General features: G+C 58.6%; 2 protein-coding genes across 2 annotated transcripts in view; one reads left to right on the top strand and one right to left on the bottom strand.

Annotated features, from left to right (window-relative positions):
* The window catches only part of FBXO25 (F-box protein 25), a 30,509-nt gene extending 25,241 nt beyond the window's left edge, over positions 1 to 5,268 (top strand). Inside the window, exons 9-12 of the mRNA XM_023746217.1 lie at positions 277 to 367; positions 2,002 to 2,145; positions 3,627 to 3,653; positions 4,469 to 5,268. Of these exons, the coding sequence (XP_023601985.1) occupies positions 277 to 367; positions 2,002 to 2,145; positions 3,627 to 3,653; positions 4,469 to 4,558 (352 nt within the window). The 3' untranslated portion in view covers positions 4,559 to 5,268. The remainder of the gene's footprint in view (positions 1 to 276; positions 368 to 2,001; positions 2,146 to 3,626; positions 3,654 to 4,468) is intronic.
* Positions 5,269 to 7,909: 2,641 nt separating this feature from the next.
* Positions 7,910 to 22,047, bottom strand: part of TDRP (testis development related protein) — a 14,701-nt gene continuing 563 nt past the window's right edge. The window contains exons 2-3 of the mRNA XM_006105121.3: positions 9,471 to 9,568; positions 7,910 to 8,741 (exon numbers count right to left, since the gene is read on the bottom strand). Coding sequence (XP_006105183.2) covers positions 8,399 to 8,741; positions 9,471 to 9,568 — 441 coding nt within the window. The 3' untranslated portion in view covers positions 7,910 to 8,398. The remainder of the gene's footprint in view (positions 8,742 to 9,470; positions 9,569 to 22,047) is intronic.

Here is a 22,047-nt window from a genome sequence, read left to right on the forward strand (position 1 = left end):
CGACAGCTTATGCAGTTTCCTGTTCATCTTTAAAAAGGACCGTGAACTCATATGACCCAACACGGAACACAGAACAGGGCGGCGTTCCCGGCGTTCCCCCTCTGTTGACAGCACCGTGTCGCCGTCTCCCCTATGGGCTCAGGCTGCGTGTCCGCCATGGCCGGGGCCCCGCCAGCCTTGGTTTCCTGGGCGGCGGGCGGCATGCCGCTGTCCACGTCCTCCTTGCCCTCCCTGCGTTATGCTCCGCGGTCAGGGCTGTGCCTGTGCTCGAGGCAGCCTGGGTCTGCGGGAGGGGAGGGGAGGCGGGCGGTCCACGTCCGCAGAGACAGCTGTGGTGGAGCTGGTGACGGACACGGGAAGTGGAGAAGTGGGTGTGCTGTGAGCACCTCCACTCTGCAGGCTGACGGGGGAGGACCCCTTGAGGAAATGCAGGTCACGGGGCAGTGGCAGTTGTGGGCGTGGTCCGCGTGGCAGGGCCCTACACAAGGAGGCGCGTCATGAGCCCCATGGACCCTCCTCTGCCTGGTGGCGTTTGGAACAAGTGCAGCTCTAGTGTGAAGAGCAGATGAGTGGCACAGGGAGCCGATGACAGGCGGCGCCAAGAAGGAAGGGTGTGGACATGGACCAACCCAGGGACTTGAGGCCCATGGCTGGGGTGGGCGCAGCCGTGTACCGTGGTCCCTGGGGGTTGGGAGTCACAGGTGGAGACGGTGGGTTGAGATGCCTCCCAGGTGCCCAAGTGCAGCCCGTCGAGAGGCCCGGGTGTCTGAGGGACTCGAGAGGAGGCAGCGGGCCTCGGGCAGCGGCTAACAGGGCTCCTGAGGGCCTGAGAGGAGAGGCCAAGGCTCCCAGAGGTCCCCTGGGACCCAGAGGATGCCTGCTAGACTGAGTCCTGTGGTGGTGGGCGACCCCAGGAAAACTTCTGGGGGGTCTTGGGGGGAAGCACAGGGTCAGGGTTACTTGAAGGGGAAGAGCGAGATTGCATTCTGGAGTCGGCACGGGTGTGGGGACGGTGCGTGTTTGAGGGAGGGCTGTGCCTAGGGAACGAGCAGGTGACGTGCGTCTGGGTGGCGGCCCGGAGCTCCTGGGGGCCCCTCCCCAGGTGCCCTGGCTGCTCCCCAGCTCGAGGGTCAAGTGTATGGCGGCATGTTGGGAACATGGTTGACCATTTGTGAGGTCCTTGCATGCATTCCGTAAAGGGCTACTGTATTTTTCTTAATATATTTTCATCGATCTCGGAGAGGAAGGGAGAGGGAGAGAGAGAGAGAGAAACATCAATGATGAGAGAGAATCATTGATTGGCTGCCTTCTGGGGACGAGCCCACAACCCAGGCATGTGCTCTTGACCAGAATCGAACCTGGGACCCTCAGTCTGCAGGCCGACGCTCTGTCCACTGAACCACACCAGCTCAGACCTAAAGGGCCCCTGTAGAGGCTCTGTCGTCCGCACAGAGTTTCATGTCAGGTGTCAGGATTGGCACCACAGGTGCATGTTGTCTGCATGCTGTGCCAGCCAGATGGAAAGCCCAGGTGCCGCCTGGCAGCGACTCCCACCCCCGGCGGGTGTGACGGCGTCTCCTTCCGACTCAGGGCAGGCCCTGGGCCTCTTGGCCGTTTGTACATCTCCACAGAAATGTCTTTTCAGGGCCTTTGCTCATGTCGGGCAGAGATGTGTGTAACTTCCTGCCTCTTTGATTTGACTTGTCACGTGCAGTTGACATACAGTATTATATCAGTTTCAGGTGTGCAGCGTCGGGGTTGGACTTACTGTTAGTTGAACTACTTATGGGCATCAGGCCAGATCTGAGTAGTGAAATCTGCGTCGCGGCTGTGTGGGGTCCCATAGTGGGGACACGCGCGTCCTTTGATGAGTCCCTTGGATTTAACCCAGGTAGTTTAAGTCCAGTGATTCCGTGTTGCCTGCGCCACCTGCCTCTTTAACAGTTTTGCACCTCGTCACGCTCTGCTCACCACTGCTGACTGAGCCGTGTGCGCGTCTAGTTCTGCAGACACCTGATCCTCTCGGAGAAGGGCCACGTGGAGTGGAAGCTGATGTACTTTGCGCTGCAGAAGTGCTACCCGACGCGGGAGCAGTACGGGGACACGCTGCTCTTCTGCCGGCACTGCAGCACCCTCTTCTGGAAGGTGAGCTGCGGGCGCGGGCGGGCGGCGGGCAGGGACAGCTTGTCATCTGCACGGGAGCACAGAGGGGAGCAAACAGGAAGCTGTGGCGGAAGCACGCGGGGCTGTCTGTCCCAGACGCCGGGCAGGCAGGTTCGTGAACACAGAGTGCCCTGGGTTCGGATCCCAGCGACGACGAGCCGACATTGGCCTCTGCCTGTCCCTGGATGGCGGTCCTCCCTGTGGTGACTTGGCGGGTGGGGCACGTCCCAGGGGAGGCACGTCCCAGGGGAGGCAGGCAGCAGGTCTGCTGGCGCCCTTGGGCCTCCCCTGGCAGAGGCTGCTCCTGGCTGGCGGTTTTCCCGAGCCCTCGGCCTAGAAAGGACGACCTCCACTTACCTGTTCCCCAGACATGGCCTTCGTCCCACAGCTGCCCCTTCCCCCGCCACAGAGCTGCTTCAGGGCACCCCCCCCCCCCCCATGTGCCTCCCGGCTTCTCTTCTCAGAGCTCCACACACAAGTAAACGTGCATTTTCTCATTGTTTGGTCAGAACCTAACAGACTCTGGTTGCTTATCAAGTCTAGCCCTTCAGTGAGGAATCTGTACCTGGACACTCACTTTCCATCCAGAGCACGTAGGGCCCTTCTGCCGAGACCCCTTCCTGTCTACCCCCCCAGATGTCTCTGATGGGCCCCCTTCCTGTCTGCTCCTCCCCAGAAGTCTAATGGGTCCCCTTCCTGTCTGCTCCCCCCAGACGTCTCTGAGGACAGGTTCTCCACGCTCAGGGCTGACTCCACGTGCCTCCTTCACTAAATTTTATTTTCTTCGCAAGTGAGCTGTTTCACCTGCAGTGCTTTCCACGCTTTGCCCTGAGTTTGTGTTTCCTGTGAGATTCACGGGTAAAAAGCGGTGAAACTAAAGGCTGTGTGAGCCCGGCCCCGGGCGTCCTGCGGCCCCTGCCCTGTCCTTGTGGGCCTGGCTTCCGCCTGTGACACCACACGTGTTGGTTCAGTGCGCGTCCTGTGCGAGGCCAAGTCCAGCACGGAGCGGCGCAGCCGGAGACGCAGGAGCAGAAGAGAGGAGGCTCTGCCGGCCCCCGTGGCCCCCACGCCGGGCGCAGACCTGGTGACCAGGCGGAGCGAGCGGAGGGCGTGTGGTCCCTTCAGTGGCGCCTGCACTTGGTGGCCCAAACGACCCGAAAGGCTGTGAACGACTCCATGGCACAGTGTCCCCTCCCGTGTCATGGCGGCTCTGCTCCCGTCTTGCAGGAACACGGAGGGTGGTGTCCTGCAGCCTGGTCACGGCGTGAGAGGCGTGGGGGAGTGAGACGTGCGTCATAGCTGCGGGTGCCGGGTGTTGGCTGGAGTCTCGGTGCTGCCTTAGGGACCTGGCTGTCGCCCGTTTCCTGCTGGTTTCTTTCAGTTGTTGTCACACACAGCTCACCAGCCGCCCTTCTAATCTCTCCCTTTTCCTCCCGCTCCTCCGACCTGTCCTCCATCTCCAGGACTGCCGCCTCGCTTTGCTGTTCCAGGTACTCACACCTCCCGCCTGCTCGGGACTAACCCTGCGCCTGCCCCGCCGAGGGCACCCCGCACCCATCGCAGCCCCGCCTGCCGGGTGCACAGCCTGGCTTAGGTCAGCCCCAGGGAAGGGTTTGCATGAGATGCCCGAGGCCTGCACTTGAGCGCCAGGCTCAGCCTTAGGGGAAGCTCCAGGCGCGCCCAGTAGCATTTCCTTCAGGTAAAGGCACCCTCAGCACCTGGTGGTCAGGCCCAGCGAATGCGCCGGCTGTAACGTTTAGGCCACTCGTTCTCTCAAGTTCCTCAGTCCTTTCACACAAAACCCACTTTTCCTGTTAAGTACAATCCCGGAGTGTGGGCGTGGTCAGGGGGCGTGGGCCTGGGGGGGGCATGGGCGTGGTCCAGGGGAGCATGGGCATGGTCAGGGGGCATGGGCAAGGTCATGGGGAGCATGGGTGTGGTCCAGGGGGTGGGGGCGTGGGCATGGTCATGGGGAACATGGGCATGGTTATGGGCGTGGTCAAGGGGCGTGGGCGTGGTCCAGGGGAGCATGGATGTGGCCCAGGGGAGCTTGGGCATGGTCATGGGGAGCATGGGCGTAGTTGGTAGCATGGCTGGAGGAGGGCGGCAGAAACCTGGGGTCTTCTTCTCTGAGCAGGGCCAGCTCAGGCCAGCTCGGGGGTCGCTGTCCGTCCAGCACGGGAGCAGGAGGTTTCTGCGCTGAGACCACGTGTGTGCCGGTGTCATGCTCTCATGGCTTAGAGGCGGGTTTGGGATGCTTAGGCAGCTGGTAACCGACCTGTGTCACCCTCGCCTCCTCCCGCAGGACTCGGGACACCCCTGCACGGCCACCGACCCCAACAGCTGCTTCACGCCCGTGTCCCCACAGCACTTCATCGACCTCTTCAAGTTCTGAGGCCCTTCCCCACGACGTGTCAGCCTCCGAGCCCAGCATCCTGTGACCGCGTGCTGCCCGGCCGAGCCGCTGGCAGCTTCCTGCTCCGGCGGGGACGCCGCGCTGTGTGTGTTCACCTTTGAAGGGTCAGGGAACCCAGTGAAGTCATTTCCGCCTCCTCCTCTAAGAACTTATATTCTTCTGAGCATTGGAAAATTTGCAACTTTGCCTCCTAACAAATACGGTTCCGAAGGGCCCTGGGTTTTGAGCGCCACGTGCTGTGCTGAGCTGACACCAATCAGTGACACGCTTGATGGTCACTTGTCTCCAGGTTTTGCGTAAGGCGGGGGGGCGGGGGCGGGGGACCAGCATTCCGTGTAAATACCTTGTGCAGAATATTTATTTTTCTTAAGATGTATTTTAACCACACTGGTTGTGACCAAATGACCTAGGGGAATATTTGTGTGTCCGTCCTGGTGTTTGGCGATTGAGTTGTGAATTGTGCAAAGTGTCTGTGACCAGCAGAGGTGTGAGTGGCGTGGCCGCCCTCCAGCCACAGCCCCGGCCACGCACCGTGCTGCCCTCGGACGCCGGCGTCCGGTGTCCCCGGAGCCCTGGAGGGACGGGCGACATGACGAGCGGCAGTGGGGCAGCCTGACGTCTCTGTGTGGAAACTGCTTTACAGACAATAAACCATGTTTACTGACACCCCTCAGGCTTGCCCTGACTGAGAACTGTAGTGAGCGGTTTCATACTTACTTAAGCCTTTGAAACCTTTAAAAGATGGTTTTATTTTAAAAATAATGCAAGTCCATTTTAGAAAACGCGTATAGGTGTATAGCATAAAGTCACCTGTAACCTGGCTGCCCAGCGGCCAGGGTGAACATGGCCGCGTGTTCATCTGTGAGTCATGAGGGTCGGGGGCTAGTAGCATCGTCTCTATCTCCCTCCTTCAAACATACACCGGGAGACAGTGCATGTCAGGCAGCGCCCTGCCCTCACCCTGGGAGTCCACGTCTCCGTGGAACAGTGACTCAGATTGGACCGCCTCGGGTTGCTGCACTCTGGCCCCGCCCTGGCCCCCCTGGTCCCCTGGCTCTCAGGCTTCCGCTGCTGCGCTTTGAAGGCTCAGGGATCAGGGTTCCTGGCGCCTGTGGCCACCGCCACCGCCACAGCCACAGCCAGGGAAGCCCTTTGAAGCCCTGGTCTCTAAAGAAACAAATCATCCTCAAAACCTCAAGGCCAGTGGCCGCTCCTGTCACTCCCTGCCTGGTTGGTCAGCTTTCTTGAAAACATTACATTATCTAAGCTGCATTGTTAACACTGACTTCAGAGAGGGGGCGGCGGGAGAGAGAGAAGCATCAGTGAAGCGGATCATTGGTCGCTGCCTCCTGCACGCGTGCGTGCAGACACACACACACACACACACACACACACACACACCCGGGGTCGAGCCCGCAGCATGTGCGCTGGCGGGAATCAGCCATGACCTCCTGGTTCACAGGTCCACGCTCAACCCCTGAGCCACGCCTGGTGGGCTGAAATAGTATTTATTTTAAATGTGTTTTTATTATAGAGAGAGGAAGAGAGACATGGAAACATCAATGATGAGAGAGTCGTTGACCACTGCCTCCTGCACGCTGACATGGTACTTTTCATTGAAATAGTTGTCCCAGCCCCTCAGAGCTGCAGGCAGAGGGCGGGGGGCAAAGCTAGACGCAGGCTCCTCCTGGTGAGTCAGAGCTCCTGCTTGGGAGCCGCGGGGGTTCCCACAGGCTCTCCCTGCTTCAGGGACCAGGACAGCGACTCCAGGGGTAGCTTGGCCAGCGACCTGGGCAGCTGGCAGGGGTGGGAAGTCAGTGCCCAGAGGAGGCTGCTCAGGGAAGCCTCTCTGGTTGGCGCCTCCTCCAGCTTTCCTAGCTCCCACTCCTTTCACAGGGGCACACTAGGTTCCTAGAGATGCCACTGTTGTCATGGAAACGGTTCCACAACTCTCCAATCCCCGCAGGGTCCACCCCCCTCCCCCAGCTCCGCCCCGGCCTCTGCTGTGGCAGGACACCCGACTGGGATGTTCTTGTTTCTCAGCCGGAGCTGGGAGGCAGCTCAGTCTCCAACTCACGGAACAACTGATTCAAAACCCCGCAGCCCCAGACAGACCCGCCTCGCAGACAGCAGCGAGCAGCTCACACGGGAGCTCAGGTCCACGTCGGTCATGGATTATGAAACATCTGCACGTAGTTTGCATTTAAAACAGGGTTTACGTGTGGAGAGGCGGCCGTTGGCTCCAGGCCTGAGGCGAGTGAGCAGTGACCTTCACGTGGCACCAATGACAGGCCAACGACCAAGGACAATATAAATGATACTTTTATTTCTTAAAACCTCAGCATTAAGGATGGATTTGACCTTCTCTGCAGCCATTGCTTTTGTATGAAAAATACTAAAGCATCAGTAGAAGGAGCAGACACCTCGCTCCTCGCACAGTTGTCTGTACACAGAATTCAAACGACCCCTCAACCAGAACCCAATCAATCTCAACATCTGCAAAAAAGTTGCTTTGGTAGATTATTTTTCTCCTGAAGCACAGCAATAAATATCTATAGGAAGACCCACCGAGCCCTTTTCACCGGATCCCATACAGCAGAAGAACATCGCATTTGCATAAATGTTTGCAGATGAGCGTGCGGTTTACAGTCCCACCTCGACCGGAGCCTGGCCCACAGCCCCAGCACCACGTAGAGCACATCCGTGTCCAGGCTCCGCCAAGTAAACTTCTTGTTCTACTGAAAAACACAGGTGGGTGAACGGACAGAGGCTTGGCAGACGACAGACAGACGCTCCGACCCACCAGGCGTGGGGTGTGTGGCGGGTCCTGGGAGCGACCCAGCCCCCTTCCGGGGAGCAGCACCGTGAGCCCTGAGCAACCGGGATGTTCCTCCCGAGAGAATCCAGTGCAGCCAGACCTTGTTCGTGACAAAAAGCGATGCCTGGTCCTTCACACCAGCCCCGGCTGGATACCGGGCCGCCCGCGGGGAGAGCTGTCCGGGGCCCTGGCCCGCGGTCGCAGTGCCAAGGACAAAACGGACAAAACGCCGCCCACGGCCGGACGCAGCCCTTAGGGTCCCACCGCAGGCGCAGCATCTCGCCTTGAAAACAAAACCCTGGGCATTCTAGAAAGGAGGCACTTCCAGTGTTTTCTACAGTTGCAAGTTTTCTACAGTGAGCAAGTGAACAGTTTCCAAGCAAAATTACGATATCAAGTGACTGAAATCGACCCACACTTTAGGGCATCCTGCAATCTGTAATCAGAACAGCACGACAGGTTTGTAGAAGAAAATACAGATCGATGTTTACAAGCCCAGCAGTAAAAATAAAACCTCAACACACGCAGCGCCGACTGCACCCACCGTGGACGAGGCCTCTGCCGGCGGCAGGCAGCGTTCACTTCTCTAGAATTTGATTTGCTGACAGATTTTTAATTTGAGAAAAAGTTTGATTTTCCAGGATAAACACGACCTGACGCGGCCTTGGCCAGACTCGCGGCCCCCGGCTGGGCGTGTCCGTCCCGGCGGCTGCGTTTGGTGTCACCGTCAGCTCCCCCGGTTCCACGCGGGAGTCACCGCGTCATGCGGCCAACGGAGGCAGCTGTACCCGTGGGGCAGCACCGGAGACTGCACCGCCAGGGGCAGGAGTGTGCAGGCACCGGGCGGTCACAGTGTTTGGAAACTCCTCCCCAGGGTGTGAGACCTGGAGAGACTAGCAATTCTACTGAAAACACCTGAGACAGCAAACTAAGGCTCTGAGCGGAAGGAGCCAGAGCGGCAACGTTGGGCAGATTCTGGTGTGACCCGCTGGCCGAGCCGGTCACTCGAGCTCCTCCCAGCTCTCGGTCAGGTGGCCGCGGCTCTGGCGCCGGATGCTGACCAGCCTCCCGGCCGAGCGCAGGCTCCAGCGTGAGCTGCCCCCCGGGCCGGCCAGGCTGGTGTACTTGCCGGAGCCCTTGGCCCCCTCCTCCCAGCCCGGCTGGGGCGCCTGGTCGCTCAGGGGGCCCGACTCGGCCGCCAGGTCTTCGAGAGCGAGCTTGGGGGGCTCCCAGCCCTCGATCTCGTCCGGCTTCTTGGACTGTGTGTTCGGCTTTAAGACCAGATTGTCCCAAAACCCAGACTTCTTCTCCGTCTTCAGCTCTTCCTTCAACCGTAAGCTGGTTCTGTGGGAGTCAAAGGAGTTGGGTTGGGGTGATGCAGGGGCCTCAGATTCTGTCCATTTTGTAAATAAAGGTTCCTTTTCTAGAACCATCTAAGGTGTGTGGGACGCTAACGCCAATCGATGTGTAAAACCTGAAACAGCAAAATCAACGAGGGAGACGTCGTCCCCACGTGTTGCTGCTGACACTCGTGAGGCCGCCTCTCAGACCCACACGTGGACGTGCACAGAAGACACGACTGGTGCTCACGTGCCTGCCTGTCGGCAGGAGGGACCCAGGGCCCAATACGGGGAGAATTCCTTTTATCCTCCGGGGTCCCCAGGGACCCAGCCAGCACACGGGGTCCCAGGAGACGAGGCCAAGGGGACCAACACGCAGGCCCCGCCTCCTGGGGAAGCAGGTGGTCACGGCGACACCTGCCCGTGAAGCGAAGCGAGGCAGCTCTGGGTCGCGGCTCTGGTGCCAGGGGAGGTGGGCCGTGGTCTGCAGCTTCCACGCTCCTCCGCCTGCAGCTCCGCTGCCCCCGGGCCTTCCCGCAGCCCCGGCTTCTCCCCAGACATCAGGGGGCCCTGCGCACCTTCCTCACTAGGGGAGGGGCCTGAGGTGTCACCTGACTGGCCCTGCTCTCCCCACGTGACAGGGAGGGAGGGGCTGCGGGGCTGCGATGAGGGGGGACCCACGGGGGCCTGGCCTGGCCTGTGGCCCGCGTCCCCCCCTCCCGCAGGGACTTACCCCCTGGACTTGGGAGATTTGCATCTTCCCAGCAGGTGCTCCTCGTCGTCGTCATTAAACAGCGAAGTCACTTCCTTCCAACCTCGGAAACCTGCTCCCTGCACCAACAAAGGTCAGGAGAGGTCAGGTCCGGCAGCAAGCACACAGATCGGGTTTTGTAACAAGCTGTGGAGCTGGGCTGAGGAGAGAAGCTGGGCCCCATCCCCTGGGGTCTCGGCTCCTCCTCCCTCAGCGGCAGATGACCTCTGCGATCCTGCTGTGAGGACAGTCACTGCCCATCCTCGTCCTGCCCCCACCCGGGTGGGGCGGCCAAGCTGTGACCCCAGGACGGTTCCCTGGAGGACAGAGGCCCTGCCAACCCACGGGAGGCTGCAGAGGGAAGGCCTGGTGTTCATCCTGGATGCCTCGTTTCTGCCGTCGGGGTGGGTCCTGTGCCAACCCAGCCTCTCGGACCCAGAGGCAGACGCTGTCAGGGCAGGGCCGGGAAGGGAGAGACTCCGCGAGCCCGTCAGGTGCCTCCTGCAGGAGCCCGTTCCGTCCCCGCAGTCCCGGCCACTCTGTGGGTGGCTCTCTCTATCAGGGGATGGGAAGGGAGGGGGGCAGACCTGGCTTCACAGAACTCTGAGATGTTCTGGTTGCAACATGAAAGGAAAGGGAACGAGGGCTGTGTCAGGCTGAGGTCACCCTGGGCCACCCCTGGGGCCAGGCTCGCGACAGTGGGTCCCGGATGGACGAGGACCTGGCAGATGGTGTGTGACCACCTGACAGCCCCGTCCTGTCCCTGCAGAGCCAGGCAGGAGCGTGTGCCAGTCCCATGCCCTGCGCCCCGCGCCCCGTGAGGGCCCACCCACCCTCGGTCTGAGCAGCCCCGGGGGCCACGCCGACCGCCACCAGCAGCCGAAGCCGTGTTTACACACTTGAGCCTGTGACAAAGCCCCGCCTGTGTCCCGGCTGCCGGAGCCCCGGCTCCAGACAACGATCCAAACACAGAGCAGCCATGGGACAATGAGGGCAACACATGGAAACAGGACACCGAGGACCTGAGGAGCAGGAACGGCCGCAGAGGTCGAGGGGCTGCGGCGCCCGCTCCGGGCGATCCCCGTGCCCTCACCCTCCCGCCCAGATCCCACGTAACATCAGCGCGTAACACAAGCTGCTTACGCGTGTACAGCTCCAAGTGTTTAGGTTCACAGGCCAGGAGTTAAGTTAAAGCTTTAGGTCAGGCCGACCGGTGTTACTGGGGACACTTGTTCCACCGAAGACGCCTGTGGCGCTCGCGTGGGGCTTGGTCTCCGTTGGGGGTGAGAGGTGCCGCCCCGTGTGTGCCGGGCCCACGAGAACTACGTGGCCCCGTCCACAGTCACTACAGGGTCACGCGCTTCCTGGGTGACAGACAGGTGAGCGTGTGGAACCCGCCACGTGAAGCCGGGGGCCACGTCTGCCTCCGGCTGCTAAGGAAGTAGCCGCTGGATGGAGGCCCACGTTCTCGCTGGGCGGCCGGCGGCAGTCCCCCGCCAGCAGGTGGCTTCTCAGGAGACGGGCCCGACTCTGCCTGAAGCGGCCCTGCCCCCTGCTGCTGTGCATCCAGGTCCCTGGGCCTCGGAGACGAGCCGCCACCAGAGCACAGACCCTGCCTCCCTGTCACCCATCCCGCCGGGCTCCCCGCCGCCACGCGATCTCCCCTCCTGCCCTCCCGACCCAAACGCACGAGAGGAGTGAGAACGGCTCTTCTCCGGACCATTTCGGCTCTTGCTCCGAGCATGTCGCCAGCTTGGCTCAAATATACCCCTTGAACCCTCCGCAGCGTCGGCCGCGTGCTACGCCCCTACGCCGGCACCTGGGGCTCCAGAGGGGAGGGGACCGAGACCCTCAACAAAGGCACCGCCTGTGCCCTCAGGGGACGTGGTGACGAGGACCGAGGACCGTGCGTGCCTGTCCGCTCAGCCTGGAGCCCTGGGGATGGGGTTCTTGCAGGCAGAGGAGGAGCGATGAGCCACGGCCCCCGCCCCGCCCAGCTCTCCTCCTGCCCACACTGAAGGGCAGAGCGCACCCGGCTGACGTGCCCGCTGCGTCTAGAGAACGGGCTCCACCCCGTGCAGGAGGCGGGCCACCCGTGGAACCTGACCCCAGGCTCTTGTCAGGTGAGAGCTGCCCAGTGGCCCGGCCTTTGCCAGCCCAGCCGGGAGTGGAGGCCCTGGACCCAGACCCCAAGGAGGACCTCCCAGCAGGAAGGGGCACCTGGGCGGGAGGGCGCCCGCTGCCCGAGCCCGTTCGTCCGTTGGTCCGTCTGCTCAGGGGCCACAGCCACACGCCAGGCACACGTCTGCAGAGGCCACAGCCACATGCCAGGCACACGCCTGCAGAGGCCACGGGCACACGCCAGGCACATGCCTGCAGAGGCCACAGCCACATGCCAGGCACACGCCTGCAGATGCCACGGGCACACGCCAGGCACACGCCTGCAGAGGCCACGGGCAGCCTCCTTCCTCCTTCGGGCGGTGCCAGCCTGACGACCTCCAACACAGGGACCAACAAGGGTCACTGTCCAGAGACTAAGCCGGAGCCGGGAGGGAGGGCTCCGCAGGCCCCTCCCGGGCGGGGCAGGTCCTGTCTGTCCGGCTGCTCCTCCTGGGGGACCGGCCGCTAAAGCGACGCTGTGCATTCCACGTGCGCAGCACGGCCCGCTCCCCGACGGCACCGCGCTGGTTCTGACCCACCGCCAATTGCTCGCTGGTTACTGGTTCTCTGGTCACCTGCTCCACAAGGTCCCCATCCTCTCTTTTAACCCAGAACCACCCGACAGTCACCCCCAGCCGCTCCCGCTGACGGGGAGAAGAGCCAGGTCAGGGAAGCACCACAGCCCCAGGATAACTTCCCAGCAGAGTCGGGGGGCAGGGGGCGAGGGCGCTGCTTCTTTCAATCACAAACACATGGCTCTTTATGAAGTTGGAAAAGCAACAGCCAAACATAACAATGAAAATCCGATGATCTCAACATGAAACAAAAGAAAAGGCCAAGCAGACAAATGAGCAAAACGTGAGGAAACAGGAGAATCTGCCGTGGAAAGTGTCCCCGTGTTTGCGGGAGAAACGCCGACGCGGGCGGCTCAGCTTCCCGGCTCGGGTGCCTCTGCATTTTTAATGTGTCAGCAGACGACGGGCTCGCAGCCTGACCTGGTCCCTGAGGGCGGGCGGGCGGCAGCCGCCTCAGAGGCACAAAGGGCTCTTTGCCGACACCCGGCCACCGGCTGTTTGAACAGGTTCCAGGCAGCAGAACCGCGCTGCCCGGCCGGGGGGGCGAGGCCTGGGCAGTGCCCGGCTGCCTGCCCTCCGCTGCCAGGTGCCCTCGGGCTGTGAGCCTGTGGCCTCAGGGAGCGGCTGGCCCTGCACGCCCTCGGCTCCCCGGGTTCCCTCCACCTGCTGCAGCCGCTGAGTCCTTTTTCTCTCTGGTTTTCTTTCCCCTATTTTTTTAAAAAAATATTATTTTTATTGATTTGAGAGAGAAACATCAGTGATGAGAGAGAATCATGGGTCGGCTGCCTCCTGCACGCCCCCCACTGGGGATCAAGCCCACAACCTGTGCCCCGACCAGAATCAAACCCGGGACCCTTCAGTCCGCAGGCCGATGCTCTAACCACTGAGCAAACTGGCCGGGGCTTTTTCTCCCGTGGAGCCCTGGAGGCAGCAATGAAGTGTTTACTGAGTCCTGAGCCTGAGCAAGGTGGGAGGGGAGTCCGGGTGGATGTCCCACCCCGTCCCCTGACCTTGCAGGCCGGGTTCCCACCCACACCCTGTCGGGGGCAGGAGGTCAAGTCAGCCTCACAGGACTGTCATCCCAGGAGTCTCCCCAGTGGCCTGAGTTCACCTTTCTCCATCCGGGGCCCTTATCTCAGGACAGGCCATCTCTGGGAGCCTCGTGCCCTCTGACCTTGAACGCAGCAAGAGCTGCCGCCTCAGGGGTGACAGCAGGGAGCTGCTCTCGCTCGGCCACGTCTCACGGCTGAACTTACACCCATTCGGAGCCTTCACGCGGCATCTTCCGTCGCTTCCCACCTGGAAAACCTCCACCGTAGGTCCTTTTAACGTGTCCATCTGGACACTAACGGCAAACTGTATACTGACCGTGGTGGGCACTCACTCAGAGCAGGACCCGGGCAGCGAGGAAAGGGGTCTTCCCCTCCCACAGGAAGTTCTCCAGTGACTCTTTCACTAACATAAAAACCAGGCTCTTTAATGATGACTTGATATTTAATTGATGTGCCAATGGAAATGATAACCTTCACATAACCTTGCACGCCTGATAGAAACACACACACCCACACATGTGGGGGACCTGCGCCGACCTGAAATAAACCCATAGCCCTGGCCGGTCGCTCGGTGGTTAGAGCGCTGGCCTGGGCACCGCAGGGTCAAGGGTTTGATTCCCGGTCAATGGTGTGTATCTGAGCGGCAGGTCCAACCCCCGCCCTGGCTGGGCACGTGCGGGAGGCCACCACTTGATGTCTGTCGGTCTGTCTGTCTCTCTCCTCCTTCCTCCTTGTCCTCCTCCCTCTCCCCCTTCCACTCTCTCTCAAAATCAATGGAAAAAATATCCCCGGATGAGGATTCACAAAACAAGCAAACAAACAGAAAACAACCCACAAACACCACCACTTGGGGACGGGTCTCCAGCACGCAGCCAGCCGGCGCCCAGGGCACAAGCGCTCCTGTGCTGGACGCGCTTGCAGTGTGAAAGCACTGACCGCCCTGCACCGGCCCGCACGTGCCTGTGCGCACGGGTGGCTCCCACCGCGGGTTCCTCTGCTGGCCCTCCCAGAAAACTCCCAGAAAACTCCCGGGAAACTCGGAGAAACCTTGCTCTTCACGTCTGCAAAGCTGCCGGGGTGCGTCTGTGTCCGTCCCCCCCCTTTAAATCCACCTGCCTAGACCCTGTCCCCCAAGATGATGGCAGGAGGAGGCCAGCCTGTGTAGGTGAGGAGGTCATGAGGTGGAGCCCTCCTGAGGCAGCGAGCCCAGCCCGTGTCCCCGGCGGGGCCCTGGGAGGAGCCTGCAGCGGGAGAGGCTCCCCCACAGCTCTGTGGTTCAGACACCCAGTCTGGGCATTCCCCAGCAGCCAGACGGACAAAGATGCTTAAAATGTTGGTTTCTAAGAACCTGAAAAGTCCCAATTAAGCCTTAGTCGGTTTGGCTCAGTGGATAGAGCGTCGGCCTGCGACTGAAGGTTCAATTCCGGTCAAGGGCACATGTTTGTGTAGCCTACTCCATCCCCAGTTGGGGGCGTGCAGGAGGCAGCCGGTCAATGATTCTCTCACCATTAATGTTTCTATCTCTCTCCCTCTCTGACATCAATAAAAATATATTTAAAAAAATAAACAACCTTTACAAAAATCCCAATTAAGAGACACAATCATGACTTTGTTAACTAGACTCCAAAGCACAGGAACTTCTTTTGCTGGAAATATTTCAGACGGAGACACGTATTGCCAGAAGCCACGGAAGACTCCACCTGCTCCCGTGTCCTGGGATGGTCCCTCCGTGCACACAGCACTTTCTCATCCATTCGTCCCTGGAGGACAGCAGAGCGGCTCCTAGAAGCCCAGGTGAAGAGGAGGCGGAAGGAAGGCTCGCACGCTCACGCATCACTTCCTAATCCAGGGGGCAGCTCCCCGCACCAGGCAGCTCCCACCAACACCCTCCTTGCTCCAACACTCACGCAGCAGTGAAAGCAAACTGTGGGCGCTGCTGTATTGGAATCTGAGCCGAAACAGTCAGTGCTTTTCTCAGGCACTGATGGGTGGCCCTGGATGTCTGTAAGACAAAATGTCAGTATTTGAAAAATAAAGAAAAATGATGTTGCAAATTCATGACCTGTGGCGTAAGAGAAAGTGTCCCGAAATTCTTAAACTCAGAGAAACGTGGATTCCCGCTGCTAGTGGCCCCATGATATCACGAAGCCCCTCTAACTCCTGAAGCCCCCCGTGTGAGACGGGGTGAGTCTCCCTGGAGGCAGCTTCGCTGTGGGAGTCACGGGGACACGGAATTAACAAGTCCTGACTCGCTGCTCTCACGGGAAACACGGGGCAGGGACCTGTGAGCCCTGGTCATACGTGTTCGTCAGTCAATCCTAACCTGTGTCACACGTGTTTATGCACAGGCACCCTATTGCTGCTGACTGCACGGCCCCCACACCGACTCGGCCGGGGCTCAGCCCGCCCAGCGCGCTTTCTCCACCTGACACACCCGGCCTCCACCGGGGGAGCCAGGCGCGGGCACTACGCCCGGGATCATTCGAAACAGCAGCATCAGCACCAAAAAGCACTCAACTCGAATCACATAGAGCCAAGACTGCAAACAAGACGCGGCCAGTGTGACAGCTGACACCGTGGGCCAGGCACACGCAACCTCGGCCAGACGTGGGCCTCACAGCTGTGAAGACAGGAAGGCTCCCCAGCCCTGGACTGGGGTGAATTCCCAACCACGGAGCCCACGGAGAACCACGGACCCCATGGAGAACCACAGAGAACCAAGAAAGCCCACGGAGAACCACGGAGCCCACGGAGCCCACGGAGAATCAATCACAGGGCCCATGGAGAACCACGGAGCCCACGGTGGCCGGTGCCCGTCCCAGGTCACCGTGAGGCTCTGCCATGGCCCGCGGCGGCCCTGCGGGTACAGTCCCCGCTGTAAGCCGCCAGCTCTTGGAATCGGACTCCGGGCGCCTTCAGAGGCCAGGACCAGGCGCTACCTCTGCTTCACTCGACGAGCCACCTTGTACACAACACTGTGCTCCATCCACACGTGATAACACTGAGCCACGGGTTTCTTTCTTTTCTTTTTTTAATTTCAGAGAGAAAGGAAGAGGGAGAGAGAGAAACATCAACGATGAGGCAGAATCACTGACCGGACTGCAGGGTCACCGGTCTGATTCCCATTCACGAGCACGTGCCCCGGTTGCAGGTTCCCAGCCCTGGCTGGGGCGTGAGCGGAAGGCAACCAACAGATGTGTCCCTCCCACATGGATGTTCCTCTCTCTCTCCCCCTCCTCCCTCCCACTCTCTCTGAGTCAATGGGAAATACCCTCGGTCAGGATTTTAAAGGCAGTGTCTCCAAGTGCTGCCGGAGGTGTGCAAAGCAAGAGGCTGGCGACTTCGTTGGACTCCGCTTGTCCTGATGCTCAGAACCACGTCACCACCCTCACGTCACTCCCTGGCCGAGTCACCAGGACCCGAGGACGCTCTCAGGGCCGCAAGTGAAGGCCGGACGGCGGGCCCGGGAGCCTGATTAGACCGTCAGGCGCGTCTGCGTCACCACCGGCAGCGGCGAGCCTCCCCGTGCCCGCCGCCTGCACCTGTTCCTGCATCGAGGTTGTGGTGACACCGCGGCAGGACGGCTGCGAGGCCCCAGCACCACCGACGCCCGTGTTGGCGCCCTTCCCCCAGGTTCCCGGCGGGAAGGAAAGCGGAGGCTCAGCCAGGTCCCGGGCTCGCACAAGGTCGGGCTCGCGGGGGGCAGAGGCGTGGCTTCATCAGGGTCCACAGGCCCACCCTCCACGCCCTCCAGTCCGAGCTGCGGCTGCATTTTCCCCCAGAGCGATGCCATGGTTTCTTTTTTTTTCATCCTCACCTGAGGATATTTTTCCATTGATTTTTTAGAGAGTGGAAGAGAGAGGGAGAGACAGAGAGAAACATCCATGTGAGAGAAACACATGGGGCGGGGAGGAGCCTGCAACTGAGGTCCATGCCCTTGACTGGAATCGAACCCGGGACCCTTTGGTCTGCAGGCCGACACTCTATCCCGAGCCACGCTGGCCAGGGCAATGCCGTGGTTGTGAGTACAGTGTCATCCACCAGAGGGTGACACGGGCTGGTGGGGGTCCGGGTCTTCATCAGGACTGTGACCACATGAAAAGTTATCCGCGGGCGAAACCCCTTCACCGTCAGACCTCGGATTCCGCAGGGAACCGGCGCCGTCCGTGTGTCGTTCCCACGCTGCTGGGGTTGTCGGCACGGCCCCCGCAGGGGCCACTGAGACGGCGGCCAGCTACCCAGGAACAGGCCACTGGCCGCGGTGGCTGCACTTCCGGAAACGGATGCTCAGGGTCAGGCAAGGGCTTAGGCCGCAGCTGTAACGGGACAGAACTGCCCAGCTCACGGTCACCACCGGGGAAGTTTCCTGAAGTCTGTGCGTCCGTACGAGGGAGCACTGCACGGCACACACACACACACACACACATGCACACACGCACATGCGTGCACGCGCACACGCACATACATGCACACACACGCACATGCACACACATACATACACACGCGCGCATACATACACACACGTGCACATACATACACACACGTGCACACGTGTGCGAAGAAGCTCTTCGCCTGTCGCTAAGGCCGCCCCATGACTCAGCGGGAAGAAGCAGTGGCGAGTGTTTAAATGTTGCTCAAGTCCTTGTTCTACTGTGAAAACCCGCACCCCGCACCCCACCCCGTTCGGGCCTCCGAAGGCTTGTTCTCTGAGCTCAGGTGGAGCATCCACGGTCCAGCTGACCCCACGCGCGCCGCCCTGCTCTCGAACCTCAGCCGCTCGCGCTCCGAGCCCCGAGGCTGAGCCTGTCACCCACAGGAAGGTCACCCCCCGGGCCCTTCCGACGCCAAAGCAGATTGAGGCACACGTGACCGTTCCCTGGGCTGTTTTAGGGGCGATGCCTACTGAGTATGTCTGAGCCTCTTAAAATGGTAACATGAACCGGTGCTCAGAGTTCTCCCAGGCTTGTTTCAGAGGCGTCAGTGTAGCTGCTGGCTAAGTCCCCACGCACCCCCAGGCCCCGCCGCCCATCGGCCCGGCATCTCATGGTCCCTCCGAGGCCCCGGGGAACCTGCGGCAGAGGCAGGCCCGGGAGAGGCCCCAGGAGACAGCTGGCACCGACCGCCGGCCTAGAGGGTGCGCTTTCTCCAGCTGCAGCTGAACTGCGGGCTCCGTGACCCACGCTGCTGAGGGAACCAGGTTCCAAGGTGTGCGCAGTGGGAGAGCACAGGGGTGGTTTTAAACACACACTCACGTGTACACACGCAGGCACGTCTCATGGTAGCTGTACAAAAAACATAACAACGCTGCCCACGGAAAAGAAGGACGAAGGTAAGACCTAACATTTAATATCCAGAGCTCTTCTGCCAAATATGCAGACTTTTAAAAAATAATAAACATTAGACTCATTGAACCGTGTTAGTCTTTGTTATTAAACAAGTGCAATGAGTGCTTCACCTTATAAACCTCTCTATTTTACTATAATGCAAAGTAGCTGTGTATTCATAACCTAAAAAAGCTCAACAGCCCTAGCTGGTTTGGCTCAGTGGATAGAGCGTCGACCTGTGGACTGAAGGGTCCCGGGTTCGATTCCGGTCAAGGGCACATGCCTGGGGTGCAGGCTTGATCCCCAGTAGGGGGCGTGCAGGAGGCAGCCTATCAATGATTCTCTCTCATCACTGATGTTTCTATCTCTCTCTTCCTTCCTCTCTGAAATAAATATATATATATATATATTACAAATTCACTTTTAAATAAAGTTCAAGGAGAAGCCCAGAGAAATTTATTTTCAGTGTGAAAAATATTTTAGGAACAATGAAGTGTTCCTTAATCCAAATAATGATTCCACATGCCTCACATTTCAAACTTATTAGAACCTCACATTAAGCTACTTTTTCTTTTTAAAAAAACCCAGCAGATTATAGCTGTGTGACCTGATTTTCAAGGAAGCTGAACACTCAGATCTGAGTGCAAACTAAACACTTTCCAGAATAAGACAAAGTGTGCCCCGCGGCACAGCTGACCACCTGGGCCTGGGGCTGGGAGGCGAGGCGAGACGGAGAAGCACACATTCGGTGCACCCTTCTCACCACTGATTCCTACTTCTTTCAACTTTAAAATGAAAATCTGTAGGCAGAAGTTTTATGGTAGACTTGTCACGAATTGTCTAGTTTAATTCTAACAGAAACTGGCTTTGGGATAAAGACCAATCCTCCAGAAGGAATTAAATTCAGAGTAAAAAAAAAAATATCTGTTTTTCTATAGTAAAGTTTTTCAACACATTAAACTACAGAGACCCTTAATAAAGTAATGTAAAAACCACCCAGTCGAATCTCACTCCTAGAAGACAACAGGAGAAAATCCACATGGCTTTGGTGGTGGCGATTTCCTAGGCACAAAGACACAATCCATGAGAGAAATCATTGATAGCCTGTACGTTATTAACATTAGAAACTTCTCTGAAAATGACACTGTCAATAGATGAAAAAGACAAGCCACAGGAGGAAATATTTGGGAAAGACACGTCAGATAAAGCACTGTTGTTCAAAACATACAAAGAACTCGTAAAACACAACAACAAAAGTAAATAGGTTAATAAAAAATGGGCCAAAGGCCGTAACAGACACGCCACCAAAGAGGGAAGCGCATGAAAAGATGCTCCACGTCCCCTGGCATCAGGGACACGCAAACGAAAGCCGCAAGGAGGCCCTGCACACCTTTGGAGACCACAGTCCAGGCACCGACCACCCCGAGCGGGGAAGGGGAGGACGCGGGGCGGCAGGAACCGCACGCACTGCTGGTGGGGACACGGGGGGGGGGGGGGCAGCCGCGGAGGAAGTCAGTGTGGGGGTGCCCCACACAGCTACACCCACTCTCACCACCCGACCCGGCAAGCACGCTCCTCGGTGTGGATGCATCCAAGTTAAAAACTCATGTCCGTACGAAACCTGCATACGGATGCTTCTAGCGGCTTCACTCATAACTGGGAAAGCCTGGAAGCGACCTGACGGGATGGATGGATAAACCGCGGTCCCCCAGGTGATGGGATATTATTCAGCTAAAAAGAAATGAGCTCTCAAACCCCGAAAAGACGTGGAGGAAACTTAGAGCAGGTGACTAAGTGACAGCAGCCAGTCCGAAAGGGCCGCCCACTGCAAGATTCCAAACCCGTGACACTTCGGAAGAGGCAAGACCACGGAGACAGTACATGGATCGGTGGTTACCAGGGATCAGAGAGGGAGCATCAGTGGACGGAGGAGGTTCTCAGGGCAGTGGAACAAGGTGACACTATAATCTCGGACACATTTCATGGTACATTTGTTGCAATCTGTAGGACGCAGTCTGAGGGCCCTGGGATGAGGGTCTGCCGTGTCCCGACTGCAGCCAATGGGATGCTGACAGAAGGGGGCTGTGCCTTTGGGGACAGAGCATATATGGGAAGTCGGTATTCTCCACTCAGTTTTGCTGGGTCCCTAAAAAAATAATCTCTTAAGCCCAGCCGGTGTGGCTCAGTGGTTGAGCTTGACCTATGTACCAGGAGCTCAGGGTTCGATTCTCGGCCAGGGCACATGCCCAGGTTGTGAGCTTGATCTCCAGTAGGGGCGTGCAGGAGGCAGTTGATCAATGATTCTCATCACTGATGTTTCTCTCTCCCCTCTCCCTTCCTCTCTAAAATCAATAAAAACATATAAAAATAATAACCTATTAAAACACACACCAAAACACAGTTAACAAAAGAATGTAGACACCAACTTGTAAACTAGAAAATCAGGAAAGAAAACAATGTTACTAATGGTTGAATCCAAGTTGCCCTTCAAGCTCCTATTCTTGCAACAGTTTTCTTATGTAAGAAAATTTTCAGAATAAAACAAGAGGAAAAAAACAGGTTGTAGGATTCATCAGGAGAAATGGAGGCAGGACACAGGATCAATTTAAAATTTTAAAGTTCATCCAAAAAAAGATCCTGCTTATCTTTGATCAACCATAGTTACTTGGAGTGTAACGCCGTCACCACAAATACATTCTCATCATTCTATTCAAGAGAGCTGCTGCTTAGAGGAACCCTGCCATTTTGAGATTTAAAAAAATAAAAACTCGGGTGTGCACTAATACTATCAAGAAAGTAACTTCTGAAAGAAGTTCAGATAGGAACCGCCACGGAAGGCGTCATCAGATGAACAGATTCATAGAAACTATCCCTGAACTATGCACAAGTCCTGAGAAAGGGACACTTCCCTAACAGCTTTAACAGCGCGTCCAAACATTTAACAAAAAATAACCTTTCTCACCACCTTCAAAAAGCGAACGAGCGAGCAATGAATTTCTGACCTGAAGTCCGTGGCCCAAGGAATGAACACGCGAATGTGCATCGGAAAAAGAAAGTGGGGGGAGGGAGGGGGGCGCACGCACCGCACGCAGGATCCACCTGGGATCCTTTTTAATTAACAAATTCTGCGCATTCCAAGCGTGTCTGGAACCTGCAGGGCCGGTGACTCCGTTTTCCGTAGAAAGGTCATCTGCCGTCTTCCTCCAGGCAATCAAAGGTTTAAGAAAAGGAAACAGTTGTTTATCCAAAACCAGGGTTTCGCCCCACTTGGCACGTAGCTGGGGTCGTGGAGAGCTTTCTGGTCTCCACCGGCGGGCACCGCTCCCGGGTCGGGACTGCCCGCTGCTCGTCCCGCGGGGGGGACTTGCTAAGGTCCTGGGCCGCCCCCAGCTCAGCAGGGAGCCACGCCCCCGCCACGTCGCAGGTGCCCTGTCACCTGTCTCGCGTT

Source organism: Myotis lucifugus, unplaced genomic scaffold (genome assembly GCF_000147115.1).
Source record: "Myotis lucifugus unplaced genomic scaffold, Myoluc2.0 scaffold_636, whole genome shotgun sequence".
Taxonomy (NCBI): domain Eukaryota; kingdom Metazoa; phylum Chordata; class Mammalia; order Chiroptera; family Vespertilionidae; genus Myotis; species Myotis lucifugus.